Source organism: Gymnoscopelus microlampas (genome assembly GCF_963454915.1).
Source record: "Gymnoscopelus microlampas genome assembly, chromosome: 3".
Taxonomy (NCBI): Eukaryota; Metazoa; Chordata; class Actinopteri; order Myctophiformes; family Myctophidae; genus Gymnoscopelus; species Gymnoscopelus microlampas.
In genome coordinates this window covers 19,532,971-19,547,369 of record NC_139940.1, presented here as the reverse complement: position 1 = coordinate 19,547,369, position 14,399 = coordinate 19,532,971, and the positions used below count along the sequence as shown (strand labels likewise).

At 41.5% G+C, this 14,399-nt stretch overlaps 1 protein-coding gene across 4 annotated transcripts in view; it reads left to right on the top strand.

Annotated features, from left to right (window-relative positions):
• Positions 1–14,399, top strand: part of map7d1a (MAP7 domain containing 1a) — a 54,036-nt gene that overhangs the window by 26,266 nt on the left and 13,371 nt on the right. Inside the window, exons 4-11 of one of the 4 annotated variants that reach the window (XM_084051999.1) lie at positions 32–52; positions 4,063–4,226; positions 4,711–4,816; positions 8,444–8,548; positions 10,188–10,310; positions 10,715–10,860; positions 11,392–11,522; positions 13,432–13,682. In XM_084051999.1, coding sequence (XP_083908125.1) covers positions 32–52; positions 4,063–4,226; positions 4,711–4,816; positions 8,444–8,548; positions 10,188–10,310; positions 10,715–10,860; positions 11,392–11,522; positions 13,432–13,682 — 1,047 coding nt within the window. The remainder of the gene's footprint in view (positions 1–31; positions 53–4,062; positions 4,227–4,710; positions 4,817–8,443; positions 8,549–10,187; positions 10,311–10,714; positions 10,861–11,391; positions 11,523–13,431; positions 13,683–14,399) is intronic. The other 3 variants (XM_084052000.1, XM_084052001.1, XM_084052002.1) reach the window with 3 other exon arrangements.

Here is a 14,399-nt window from a genome sequence, read left to right as displayed (position 1 = left end):
TCTTCTCTTTCACTCCCCCCTCCCATTGCAGAAGAGCTCAGCCAGTTACAAGGTAAGCCACTCACCTATGTGTTGTGGTGATGGTGATGGTGGTTATCGTTGTGGTGGTGGTAGAGGACTCTTTAACTGTCTTGTTTTCATTTGATGCGCTGGTTTAATTAATTCTGAGTGTATTTACTTATGTCACTTATTTATATATATAAATATATATATACACAACATACATACATTATATATATATATATATATATATATATATATATATATATATATATATATATATATATATATATATATATATATATATATATATATATATATATATATATATATATATATATATATATATATATATACTGTATAGGTTACAGTGTGATTGGAAAACCAGTCAGATTGAAAAAGGAGTGCTCGTTTTCTTCAAATTCACCTCCAGCGCTCCCCCGCGGAGGGGCCCCCCCGTCAAAAAAAGAAACGACGTCTCGGAGTTACAGTACCGAGACTAGGGGGACGACGATGATTTACGATTTTGTCTCTATCGGGACATAACTCGGACGGCGCTAAGTCGGCTGAAGGTGACTTCGCAACGCTCGGCACGGCAACTCGCTTGCCTAAGCTCGCTCGGCGGTGCTTCTCGTGGCTCAAGTCACCTGAGTTTTCCAATCATACTGTGATATAATATCATGGCTATTTTAGAATTCTCTCTCTCTGAATTACATTAAGCCTATGTGTTTCATCTAATTAATGTAGCACCAGACTGATAACATGTTCCATCATTTCCCATGAAAGAAATGGTTCCATTTGCCGACAAGCAGTAGGCTGCAGTAAAGACTCGGATTCAGATTAAGCAAAATGTTAGATGCCCCTAGTTTGAACTTTTGTGCTATGCAGCAGGCAGCCACACAGTTTATTCCATTTCTTTTTGAAGATAACATACACACCGCAGAACCCGCTCTGATTACAATCTTCCTGCAGAAATTAGAGGGTTTTACAAACCTTGGCAGACAGATTTAGCTTGGCTGTGAATTTGCACTTCAACAACTAAAAGAAAAATATGACAGCTACCAACAGTAAAAAGGCTATATCAAGAATGAGACATGCGTGTGAATTCACTTAGCCTCACTTCCATGGCAAGTGGAATCTGCGTCTCTTTTCAGAGGTGCTGACTGATCTCCTCGTTTGTATCTGATTTGTTGCATTGTTGGTGTGCACGTCCGAGTATCACACATTAATGCCATAGCCTCAGACTTCATCATTAATCATTCCTTAAAACATAAAGCCAGAGCAGTACCAGTAATACTAGCATCTGTAGATGTCTAGAAATATGCCTATATCATCTATATAGAAAAGTAAAGTACATTTGGAATTATGGCTTAATTTGTAGCAGTCTGATCACATTTGACTAGCTAGACGTGTTTGCAGCACTGAACAGTGTCCTCCCTTCACATTTATTCTACAAATCTTGAAACACTTGCAGTCATATATTATGCACGCCCATTGGGTCAAATCGATCAATGAATATATGGTAAAATGAGGGATAGCTCGCTATTTAATATCATGGATCAGACTAATTGGGAGACCAATGGGGTTTGCCAGATGGTATGGTGCTGATCTAATACCCTCATTCACATCAGGATAAGAGATACGATTCTGCCAAAGCTTGTGTTTACAATCTCAGCTTGAAAGGGATCTCAGATAGTAAGGCCTGGCTTATGAATGATCAATAGTTGTAGTGGAAGTATTGGCTCATACATTTAACTACAGGAACCCTATTCTGGGGTTGGCGAGAATAGTAGATCTACAAGCTCACAATGCTTTGCGTTGCAACACATTGTGATCTTGTAGATCGGCTGTCGGTAAAGAGATTTGATTTAGAGGGTTAAAAGGAGGGGACCAAGTGTAGACCCCTCGGGGACAAAGTATATAGAGTTTAAAATGTTTAAAACATATTTAGCTTACCCCCTATTTATTGGAACTGACTATTCCTTCGGTTATCACAAGTTGCTTGTAATGTTAGTGATATCATAATTGAAGCCCCATTCCATGGTTACACTTGCTGTCAGCCATCAATCCAAAGTATAGCCTAAACATGAAAAATGCAAATATGCACGCTGACCAACATGTGTGTCTTTCTTCACCAATTTTGAGAGAGCTGAATCAGAGTTTGGGCTGAGGCACCTTTCTCGTTGTGGCTGTCTGTGGTGGGGCGGACATGCATACTTCATGAGACCAGGGTGGGAGCAGCACTGAGTTAATGACTATTTAATGGCCTTTACTAAAGAAAGCTCAGATGTTGAGTCGAGTGTCAAAAGTTGATAACTTGCAGGGGAGAGGAGGAACTTATTTATAGAACAACCAGGAGAAGGAAGTAGATCATTCTGAACTCTAAGTAATAGAAGATCATGTGCATTTAAATACTTCTCACTGGCTAGATGACTTGTCATTGATAGGATTGAGTGAACATAATGTTCTAATATTATCTTCATGTATTTTTTTTTATCTTCTAAGCAATATATATACAGTTTTGCTTTTTCCCATGGGGTTTCCATTTATCTATAAAATAAGGTATATAGTTCACAATTAACTCCCATGCAAAAAGTCTTCTGAAAATCCCATGGGAACCCATGGCGGAGGAATCTTCTGGGTTGGCCAACAAAAAGATGTCATCCCTGTGCACATATATGTACTGTAGAGCAATATAGATAGGATAGAAAGTATAAAGGTTCATGTACAGAGATGTACTGTATCTTTGGAGCATATTTGCATTTTAAAAACGCAAGCCAGCCAGTATTCTATTTAGCCTCAATGCACGTGGCCTATAGCCTGGGCAGCGCTTGACCACCACACCGCTTTCCTCAAAAGAAGTCAGTACTTATTTAAAATGTATCAGTGCTGCACACGGACACCACATACTAGTGGGAGTCGTAATGGAGGAGAGAGGGGAGGAGCTTTTATGACAGAAAGCTGTAGAATTTCTCATATAGAGCCTTGAACGTCGTCACTGTGAACACTGAGGCTGGTTCATCTTCCCTTTGCCCTTATTGCAGGCTGTGTAAAGCTGTGAAGTGCAAACGATAAATCCAAGTCCCCCCCCATGCTGCCCTCCTTCCAACCCCTTAAAGCTTTGCTCCGCCAGAAGTTAATTGTGTAGCTTTTGTCAAGTCAAACTGCTTTGTTCAAGATCTTGCAACCTGAGCTGAAATCTGCTGTGCAGCTGATAAGATGTAGGAAAATACTGTGCTTCTCCCCCCTAGCGCGCTGCACCAGGGTGTAGCATCACATGAAAAGCCCAGCTGTGTGCCTAGTGATAAATCTTTGCATTACTCCATGATCCAACAGCACCACAACCACCGCACGCTGAACACTACAATCTGATAAGCACTGGAAAACGAGTTGCTTCTGTAGCATCAACTGCTAGCAAGAACTAAGCCACGGCTCTTTACAGAAGCTGCTTCTTCGTGGAGGTTTTAAATTTGTGGCTGCAAAGAAATATGGAGGGCTGTGCATACAGTGAAGCCGCCGCTGAATACTGCATAATACCGTCTTTACACCCACTTTGAATGGCTCAGGGGATGGGGAGATTACCATATCAAAGCACATGGTTTATTGCGGCCGACATTGGAGCTTGATACGATTAGCCGGATAACGTGTCAGTTTAGGAGTGTTGTATCATAGCACAATGGAGCGTTCTGTGGAGAAAAAAGTCAAGTAATTTAATTAATTTTTTCTCCTAAAGAATGCTTTGGAAATGGTACAAAAGAAACATTTGAGACGCAACTTTTGGATAAATAACGTCAGTGCGTGTGGCAAGAAAGTATTTTTCTTGATATACAAGTTACTTTTCTGATAGCACAGCATTATAAAAACATCTAATTGAAAATGAATAGGTGCACTGGACCATGCAGTGTTAATAGTGACACACCTCGAACCATTAAGAGCGAGTGGGGCACAGACAGAGAGAGAGAGAGAGAGAGAGTGAATGTGGGCCCCACGTTCTGGTACCCCCTTGTTACCTGCCCTGTCTAGCCCTCATGACTCCCTCTACTGTCCCCTTCACCTCCCTAGCCTCTAAGAAGAACCAGTGGTTGGAGAAGGAGGAAAGGGCACGACAGCTGAGAGAGCAGCAGCTGGAGGAACGTCGCAGGAGGCTGGAAGAGCAGCGGCTCAAGGCAGAGAAGCGCCGCGCCGCCCTGGAAGAGAGGCAGAAACAGAAGCTAGAGAAGAACAAGGTATGGAAGCATTCAGAATGAGTTCTGAAATGTTCTATCTGCATTTCCGTACTTTTGAGTCCTTCTGGCAGTATGATTTTCTTTTTTAATGGTAGGCTTAACTTACATACTACCAGGAGTCCCACGGTGTGGAATAGTGTCCCAAAACTCTTTGCCCTGTCAACAATCCCAATCCCACCCAAGAGACAGCTTCAGACAAACACTGACATGCACACTCATCATAACATTATTGATAGTTGGATTGTTTATGTGAGGTAAAGTTCCAACAATTGTAAAACTAATGCTGGAGCTTGCATCTATAGGGCAGTGAAGCGTTAACCCCTGTTCAAGTTTTTATTGATTTGTAAGTGTATCTTGACCTTTGTTGTTGCACACAGCACATGTCTAATCGATATACTGTGCTATTGCCCAGTATACATGCTCAATATATTCACTGTGTGCTGTGCTCTGTAATTGACCGATACTCCCTGTTGCCCCTGTCCAGGAGCGCTACGAGGCAGCCATCCAAAGGTCCACCAAGAAGACCTGGGCAGAGATCCGACAGCAGAGGTGGTCCTGGGCTGGGGCCCTCAGCCAGAACTCCAACCAGAGTGAGTATCCTGTTCCAACAATAACCTACTGAATACACATCCCCTTATTGTAGGGGCGTGACTACTTTCCTGTCGAGGGATACAAGTTCAGCTCCTGACATCAATGGTAGTGCATTTAAGCTCCATATCTGGCTACTGTATGTACTGCAGTACATCAATCAACCAGTCAGACAGTCGTGTTTTTCAGAACCTTGGGGACTCTTGCGTTTCAAGTCCATTTACCTTTTACCACTTGTGCTGACCTCAATCATCTCCGTACAGCTCACTACATCCTCATTACCTTATGACATGATACATTAATATTGTTTGAGTACATCATGTTGAATCACATGCATTCATGACATGTCTCAGTCTCAGGTATCTTATACTACAGTAATCTAATTTCCCTGCAGAGGACATTTGGTCTTTATTGTAAGATAAAGTGGAAGGTTAGCTCATGAGACATGGTATCACTGATGACTATAGACATTACATTGAAGAGCTTGGCACAAGCAGGCAATATAATAATTGACCTCGTAGCGTACGAACTAGGTATATATTTTTCTTCATAACTGAGCTATGTAGGTCATATTTTATGTAAAAAATAATGACCTACATGGGACAAATTGCCAATTGGTAAGATTTGGTTGGGTAATGGCTCTCTATCTCCTAAAGCCAGGCAACAGCCAAAATGGCCTACGTTAGTCATATAATGCAATGTGCAAGGTTTTGGTTAATGATGATAGTCATTGTTGCTGTCTAAATAAAGAACATTTTATTTAAACTTTTTTTTTTCTTGGTCTGCATTTCTGAGTCATTCTCCTCACCTTAGTTGACCACTTCCTCTGATATTAGCTAGTTCTTTGCCAGCAGATTTGTTTGCTTTTTAAATATTACTCCATGCTCATTAGCCCCTGGCATGTCCAGACGTTTATCAATTGCACATTGCGAATATGTATTCTGCTTTATTGCAGCAGCAGCAGTAGCAGTAAGCCAGGTTCTATCAACCGGCGACAGAGAATAACTGTATGTGGTTGCTTAATGTTTATCTGGCATTGATTAATGTCCTGACTTAGCCCTGTCAACAGGGCCCTCAGACCACAGTCCTCAGTGTCCGTAGTGTCTGGGTACAGCTGCAGAAAATGTAGAGGAGGTATGTAGCATGATGGATGGTGTCAAAATAATGTGTGCCAGCCTCCACACATGCAGCTCTAAATCTAAAGAGACCCGTTGCGTCTTATGCCATCTAATCAACTCAGCCACCCACATGCCATGGGAATTATGGACAGTCAAATTCATGAATCTCACACTCGGCTTCCTGCCTGTCTGTCAGATGATGATGACAGTAAACGGGTGTAAACAGGCTGCAGTGGACTGCTGTGGACCGCAGGGAGTTATTTAGGAAATACTCCAGAGAGCCAGTCGCCTTGGCTTGCAGACAAAAAGAGCATTGTGCTTCCTCTTTGCCAGCCCCATGTATCAGAATAAAGCCATTGAGGCCAGGCCAGACTTAATACTTCCATTACGGTAATGTTCTCTGAACAATGTCTGGTGGTGTTTTAGGGAGAGGTCAGTTAATCATTGATTGATTGGAGTGCATTAAGAGGGATATAGAACTGGAAAACGATGAATGAGTGAAAAAGGAGGAAGATGGGGAGAAAGGATTTAAATCTGCAGTGCACTGAATTTGTTGCAGACTTTTTCTATATTAAGTTAGTCATAGAAAGTTTTAGATACAGTAGATGCAAATACTTGGCCATTGTATTATTCTGAATTGAGGCTATTCCCCTCTCCCAAAGTGTCAGCAAACTGCTTCAACCGTGAAATTAATACTACGTCGCCCAGCAGGCTATTTCCCTACAGTTGTTCTACGTTTCAACTAGGTTTGCAAATGGTCAGAAACCTTATGGTAAATTTACTGTGTAACTTTTTCTATTAAACAAAAGTAATTTTTGTTCTTTGTGGTCTTTCACTGTTATACTTTTCCCAATAACCATTCCACATAGTGTGTTTTTGACGACTTCAGCACTATTAAAAATCCTTTTTATTTGTGAGTGTCTGCCCCGACACTAAAATAACGTACTGTAGGCCCGGGAATGTACTGGAAATATATTTATTTATGTATTTTAGCATTAATAAATACCGTATCTGATGACGTGCATTCCATGATATTGGTGCATTCCAAAATATCCTTGGATGTTAGTATAGGACACTACAGCATTTTTTCAGCGGTAGTTCCATATTGACAAACTAAATTGCTGAACTGAATGTTACACACTATGACTTTAACAATTTTGGAGATTTTTTGTAATAGGGTAAATAAAATCTTACCTTTTATATAATTAACTTTCTTTGCGTGAAAATACACATAATACGACGGTAGTACTAGGTGTTGTGGCATGTTTTGGCTAAAATATACTTGCAACCATGCACTGTGCTTTCAGTGCAGTGCACTCACCTTTCATATGTACGGATAATTTGCCAGCATCCCGCATGAACAGTGCATTAACCCATTACATTTGCAGAGTATCTTCCATCACATTTACAGATTATTCTCAGCATCTTGCATACTACTGAAATGCAGTGCTATTGAGCTCACACCACACTATGAGCTACTAGTACTTGTCATAGCACTACATGCTTTCAGGTTTATATAAAGAGTGATATTGAAAAGGTATTTTTCAAGTGAAGAATACAATGAAAAGAATTGTCTCATTTAAGCAAAGTTCAACTCAACAACCCCCCCCCCCCCCCGTTAGAAAGGTTGACATTATGTATGCAGTATGCTTTTGATATGGTAAAAGGTTTACGGCCTGTGAAAATAACCTCTGTATTTCCATATTATTCCAATTAATTCAGATGGAAAGTTTCCAGCATCTTGCAACACACCTTGCTCTGAGATTTTCATAGCATTTCTCTATTTTACTTTTACTTTTTTTTACTTTCTCAAATATTTTTCTCCTGGAGGTTCGTTCTGAATACATTTTATTTTGACACACTGTCTGAATTAATATTTTAATGTCCACTTTCACGAAGGTGGGATAAAAGATGAATGAAAAAATACTGGGGGGGAGTGTCATTGTGTATAATGTGGCCTACATGTTACTTGTGTGACAGTAGCTATATGTTAACCACATGAACCCTAGTATCCTTATTCTGGGGATTTCACAAAAATTTCACATTTTTGGTGAAAATAGCTGATCTACAAGTTTGTGAACTTGTAGATCGGCTATTGTCAGAGATTTGGTGTAGAGGAAAAATCACACCCTGTGTGAAGTGAGTGGTGCCTTTGATGAGCCCCGTATTGACCCCCGTATTGACGTTGTCATCAATGTTTGTGGACAGACATACATACATACATACATACATACATACATACATACATACATACATACGGACACACGGACAAAGTCATGTATAGGAGTGGTTGCCTTCGGCACCACTCAAACAAAAGAAGGGTACCAGATATGGAGCCTGGGGGGTTCTGGTCAATGAAGTATATAGGGTTTAAGTGGTTAATATTGCGTGTGATGGTGCAGTTTATTTTAAACAGAAGCACCATTCCACAGGAAGGTTCCTTTTGTCCCTCTCAGTAACCATCATGTGACCCATGTGAACATCTGTGTTGGCGCTCTCTTGGCTTCTCAGGCAGGTGCTCCGTGTCGGCGGTCAACCTGCCCAAACACGTGGACTCGATTATAAACAAGCGTCTCTCCAAGTCCTCTGCCACCCTCTGGAACTCGCCCAGTAGAAGTAAGACAACGTCCGGGAACGTCCACCCGCCCTCCTCTCCTCCCGCCTCCCTGTCTTCCGTCCCTCACCGCCGTCAGCCACCTCAGCACCCTTCCATCGTCTTTTAGGATTTCAGTTGTTTCCGTTTTTCCCTTCCTGAGTTCAGTCGTTCTCCTGTGCTTGATGGTTGACCACTGAATCATTTCCACCTTCCAAATCCACTATGAGTTGAATTTTTATTCTCGCAAGATTTTGTCCTTGTTTGGTGTTTTTTTTTTTTTTTTTTTTGGTGAATGGGGGCCATCTTTCCTCTGCAATTTTCTCATGTTCATAAATTTGTATGAATATGTTTTAATTCACACAATGTCATTATATTTTTATTTGATTGTCTGGGTCATATCCTTGGTGGTTCATTTTGTGTGGTGATGGTCATTTTCATTCCTGGTGTGTTTATACTGTCACATGGGTCTATATTTGTATTAATTTGCATCATGCCCTGCTGGCTAACCATTTTATCCGTTCTGAAGGTGTGGAGGTGAGTGGGATTTTGTATCAGCAACCATGCAAATCAACCATAGATTATTTATGTTATATACTGTACAGACTAAGATGTCAGAGCTGTCCACAGGTCTACCTCACAGTGTTAGCAGAGTGCAGGTGCAGAGTCCCTTCTTTTAGAAAGTGAACTAGGTCGCTGTGTACTCATGCAAAAATGAGAAAGACGAGTTTGAGAAAGTAAAGTCAGATGCCCATGTGGTGAGTCGACATTTTTTAATGTGTTCTTCCCTGGAGCAACAACTACACTGCTAGAAAACAGACAAAAGGTGAAAGCACAGCCTTCATATGTCCCTCCCAGCCAGACTCGTTCTCCCCTTTTCTCTCTGATTCTCTTTCTTCCTCTCTTACTTTCTTCCTCGCAAGCATGTTCTTGCCCCCTTTTTTTCCATCTTGTTTCATGTTTATTATGCTCTCTCCTTCTCTTTTGTCCTCCCCGGTCAACAAAAATATTTGAATCATTCTGTCTTTCTTTCTCTCTTTTATCTCTCAATGCTCTGCCACACAAACCTTAGTATTCAGTACAGGATGTGACTGCATTTTGCAGTTCCTCAGTAGTCCAAGAAGCAGCTCTCTCACTACCCCAAAAAACTGCTGACTAGTCTCGGCACAAAGCCCCGGTTCTCTGATTCTCTGTTCAAGGCTGGAGTTATAAATAACGGATTCATTGTCTAGACAAGTATTTCAAATCTTCATGTCTCCCATGGGTGATAACAGATCAGCTCAGGGCTATGTAGGAAGACATCTACTGATCTCGTTTTCTACCTCTCTTTCGTGTGTAGTAATCTCTTTGGGTGTCATTAAACTCCTATTGGTGGGTAGTGGTTGATCTACAGAAGAATGGTGGTTCATAGCGGTTGGGCTTCATTGCAGCTTGTAGACACAGATGTATTCATGACTTGAATTTGACCATGGGGTTTCTATTTTGTTTTCAGGGTATCGCTTTAAAATGTCCACAGTCAATTATCCTGTGTCTCCACTGTTTTGATCATCTTAATACGCTCTTATAGAATTACAAAGACTGTAATGCCAATTGCAGATAAATAATCCTGAGCTGTGATTTGAACCCTGGCATTGACGCCTTGCTGTGTTTCCCCTCCCTCAGACCGTAGCCTGGCATTGAGCCCATGGGAGAGCAGTATTGTGGATCGACTGATGACGCCCACCCTGTCCTTCCTGGCTCGAAGCCGCAGTGCGGCCAGTGTCCTCAGTAACGGCAAGGATGGACGTAAGTAGACATGCAGTACTGTACACCAGTGGTTCTCAAAGTGAGGTCCGGGTACCCCAAGGGGTATTTGAAAGGTGTTCTAGTGGGTTAACAGGTTAACCACTTTAGCCTACAAGCGCACAATGCATTGTGAGCTTGTAGATTGGCTGTTTTTGAAAACATTTTGAAAAATCTTCAAACATGAACATTAACCCAAAACTTGGGGTTAATGTTCAGATATTTTCAGCTGGTGGTCCGCAGCCAAATTCATATTAATATGGGGGTCCTTGACATGGAACTGTTTGAGAACCACTGCTGTACGGAATCGTGCGTTTTTGGCATCGTGTCGTGACCATTCACTACTGTGAGTTCACTGCCGATGTATGAATAATGAATATTGACGTTACTTGTCTGACGTCCCCCAGAATCCCCCCTGTGCCCCCGCTCCGCCTCAGCCAGCCCCCTGACCCTGTGTGCCCACCGGCCCCATCACCGCTGCTCCGACCGCTGGAGGGTGACTTCCAGCACGCCAGACATCACGCAGCGCCAGCACAGACGTAGCTCTGCACCTGTATGTCCGCCTTGTTGGCTTGTTTTATGGTCCCTTAATGCTGCATTGGTACCATGTTGAGAATACAGAGCCCAAACACATGCAATATGAAATGTAATATGAAATACAGCATGAAATGTAATACAGGAACCCGCAACACAAAGTATCCACCCACACTGAAGACATATGGTTTGTTTGCTGCCAAGAGGCTGATCATTTACTTGACCTTGAATTTTTGTTCTGTTTTGTGTGATGTTTGGATTTGACACACAAAATATCCCAAAACGAAAACATGCCCTGCTCTGCTTAATCTCTCTACCATTTTTGCAGCGTTGTATCCTGTAGTTTTTGTCCTGTTGTATTTCCTTTTCTTCCTAATTGCTCCATGATTACGGCAATGATATGATTTTATTTTATTATACAAATCTCTATTCATTTTGCACAGACACGTGAAACATGAAAACAAACAAACAGACCACACAGAGTAAGTAATATTATGGTCATCTGCTCATTTTGATCAGATTATAATTAGTTTTTGTTTTGTTTTCATAGCTGGATAAAAATAAGAAAGAGAAGAAAGACAAGGAGCGGGAAAATGAGAAGGAGAAAATCGCCCTCACTAAAGAGAAGGTGTTAAAGAAGAGACAGTCTCTACCAAGTATGAGACACAGACCCGATCCAAGGTAAGACTTTGACAAATGTTGAATTTCTTCATTACACACTCATGAGACTCGGAGTCAGTTCACTTTGTCATCGAAAATGGATTTTCTTCCAATTTCAACAGCTGTACATTTTTCAACTTCAACAAAAACACCTTACAGTAGCTGCCTTGAGAATGAAAACTGAAAGTAGGTAATAGTCACTGTATCATTATGCATTATTATATGAGACTAGGAATTGAATGAAGGCAATAAACTTCAAATCTGATCATTGCTATAATGACTTATACAGTAGTTAGTATAGCACCAATATTCACATTATTTTCCTAACTCTGCTAATGCGAATAATTTGTCTCAGCTTGTTATCTTCACAAAGATTATGATAGATAAACTGTTATTGATCCTGAGGGAAATTGAGTTGTCATAGCAGCACCACAGGAAGGATGAAACCTAGCTACACTTAAGGGTACAGATTTAGTAGTTGCACTAATCAAAATAAGATGACTATAATAAAAGACTTAACGTCCAACCTGCCCATCTGCGCCTGCACTGGTCAGGTTTGCATAATGTATGAACCATTATAGATAAAAATAGAGGCATAAGATGAATTAGTATTCACAGGCTTGTGCAGTGCAATTATTGATTAAATTATTAATTGCCTTTCCCCCTCTTTGGTCTTCCAAGAAATGTCAATAATTGTCTTACTATCAAAGAGAATACCAGCACTCACAGAAAAGTGCTTGAGGCACTTTTATTTAGTTGGCACGGGTAGCATACAGCTAATGCTGCCTGTGACAACCAAATAAAATTCCCTTCAGGACATTTCCGTGAGTGCTGGTATTCTCTTTGATTGTGCATCCGGTAAGAAACTATTAAGTTAGAAGGAAGGAGTTGTGCTTGCATTCTATTGCAAATAACTTACTTTGTCCTTTGGCTCTCAATTCTCCACTCAAGCTATTTAAGGCAGAGTAGCATGAAGCCCGGTAGAGATCAGTACAACTATTAACAACTCATCACTTTGAATGTATGCTGGCTGGTTATTTGAAGAAAACTGTATATATTGTACTCTCCACACAAATAAAAAAATCAACAATATATTGATATATTGGTGTTACTATAGGTGAAAATTGCCAATCTACAAGCTCATGCAAAGCATTGTGAGCTTGTAGATTGGCTATTTTCAGCGTGTCACACTGATGTGGGACGGTGTATAAATTCAGCGTTAGATTCCCATGACCTCCCAATGATAACCTCATCTAAGGCCAACAACAACTAGGTCAGTGAAGGTGTGACGTTGTTTATGGTTTATGGTTATTTCATTCACTTAATTGAGTCTAGGCAAGGAGCTAAAAGCATGGCATGCCAGTCTGAGGGGGACAGATCGGTCATAGTCAACCCCTAGGCCGCAGGAATTAATTGGCTACGTGACAGAGTGGAGGGAGAATGGAGTGCCTCTGACTCAACAGAAACGGTCTAGCAGGAGCTGGCAGTGGCAGAGGCGTGGAGGGAAACCGTGTTCTCTGCAGTAATGGATGTTTCCCTGCTGCTGAATGCTGCTCTGCCCACTTACTGCTAGGAATCAGACCCATAATGCACTTAGAGGAATGATGCAATGTCCCAAGTGCTTTGTGTGTTTTGAATTTGTTGGGTTGAGGTCATGATTTTTCAGTGCTGGTTAAGGACAACGGTATATTTTATCATTTGTATATATTTGTGTAACCAGTGTTAACTAGAACTGGATGTCTGTATGTGGTAGACATCAATGTGTTCTATTGAACTTTTTGTGGTATGTTGTTTAGCCATAAAACAATGTAATAATTAATGATAAATAACTGCATTAAATTCCACAGAGTTTTCCATCCCTTTTCTATCCACAATTAACTGAATTTCCCTATAGCAGCAATAATGTTTTTTTTCTCTCCTTTTTCTCCAGCCCCAGTCCTTTATCAAGACGGCCTTCCTCTCCAGCGACTCCTAAGGGCAGAACCACGTCTCCCAGCCCCGCTGCCTCCCCGAGCCCCAAGCCCCTGGCCGCCCGTAGCAGCCCCTCCACCCCCAAGGCCAGGCCCAAGAGAGCTAGGACTCCTGCCAGGATAGTCCACAATCGCACATCCTCCCCCATCCCCTTAGAGAGAGTCCGGGAGCCCCGCACCCGCAGGCCTTCCACCCCAGAGAACAGTAGGAGTGAGTACAAGACAGAATTGGTGATAAGTGGTTGCAGACAGTATGTCTTTTCACTGCATAGTACCGGCTCAACTTGTCTCGACATGACTTGTTGTCCATTAGACAAAAGTACCTTTACCTTTTTTGGTACCAGCTGAGGCAATACAAAGGGTGACATGAAAACACTGCAGTGTACTGATTGGTCAGAGATAATTGTCACTAGCGTGATTGCATCATTGCATCAGGACGCACTCCCATACTGCACAGAAGTTCCCGAATACTGTTAACGTTTGTTAACATTGTACATTGGACAAGCGCCGATACACTTGAAGATCTATACTTTTGCTTTAGCTCTAACACAGACACAGGCTCACACAGCTGGACTGCTTGTTACTGTTTCGTGCCACTGTTTACAGAACAAATCGTGCGGACGCTCACATAATTATATCGTTATCATGCTGGGTGTGAACGGTCCTTTGGTCTACACTTGGAACCATCTTATTCAGCACCTCTTAAGAGACTCTATATACTTTGTCTCAGAAGAGACATTAGTCTTTGTGGCTGAGTCATACTGTAATATTTTAATACACTGGGAGTTGTTATACTGGCCTTGGCTTTGCTTCCCATGACTGGGGAAGAATGGATTTGAACTTGGATCTCTCCCCTGTTGGAAAAAGTGAATGAGCTTGTGGAAACTCAGTATATCTGTCAGAGAGCTGCAACAGAGCCAAGCAAAGA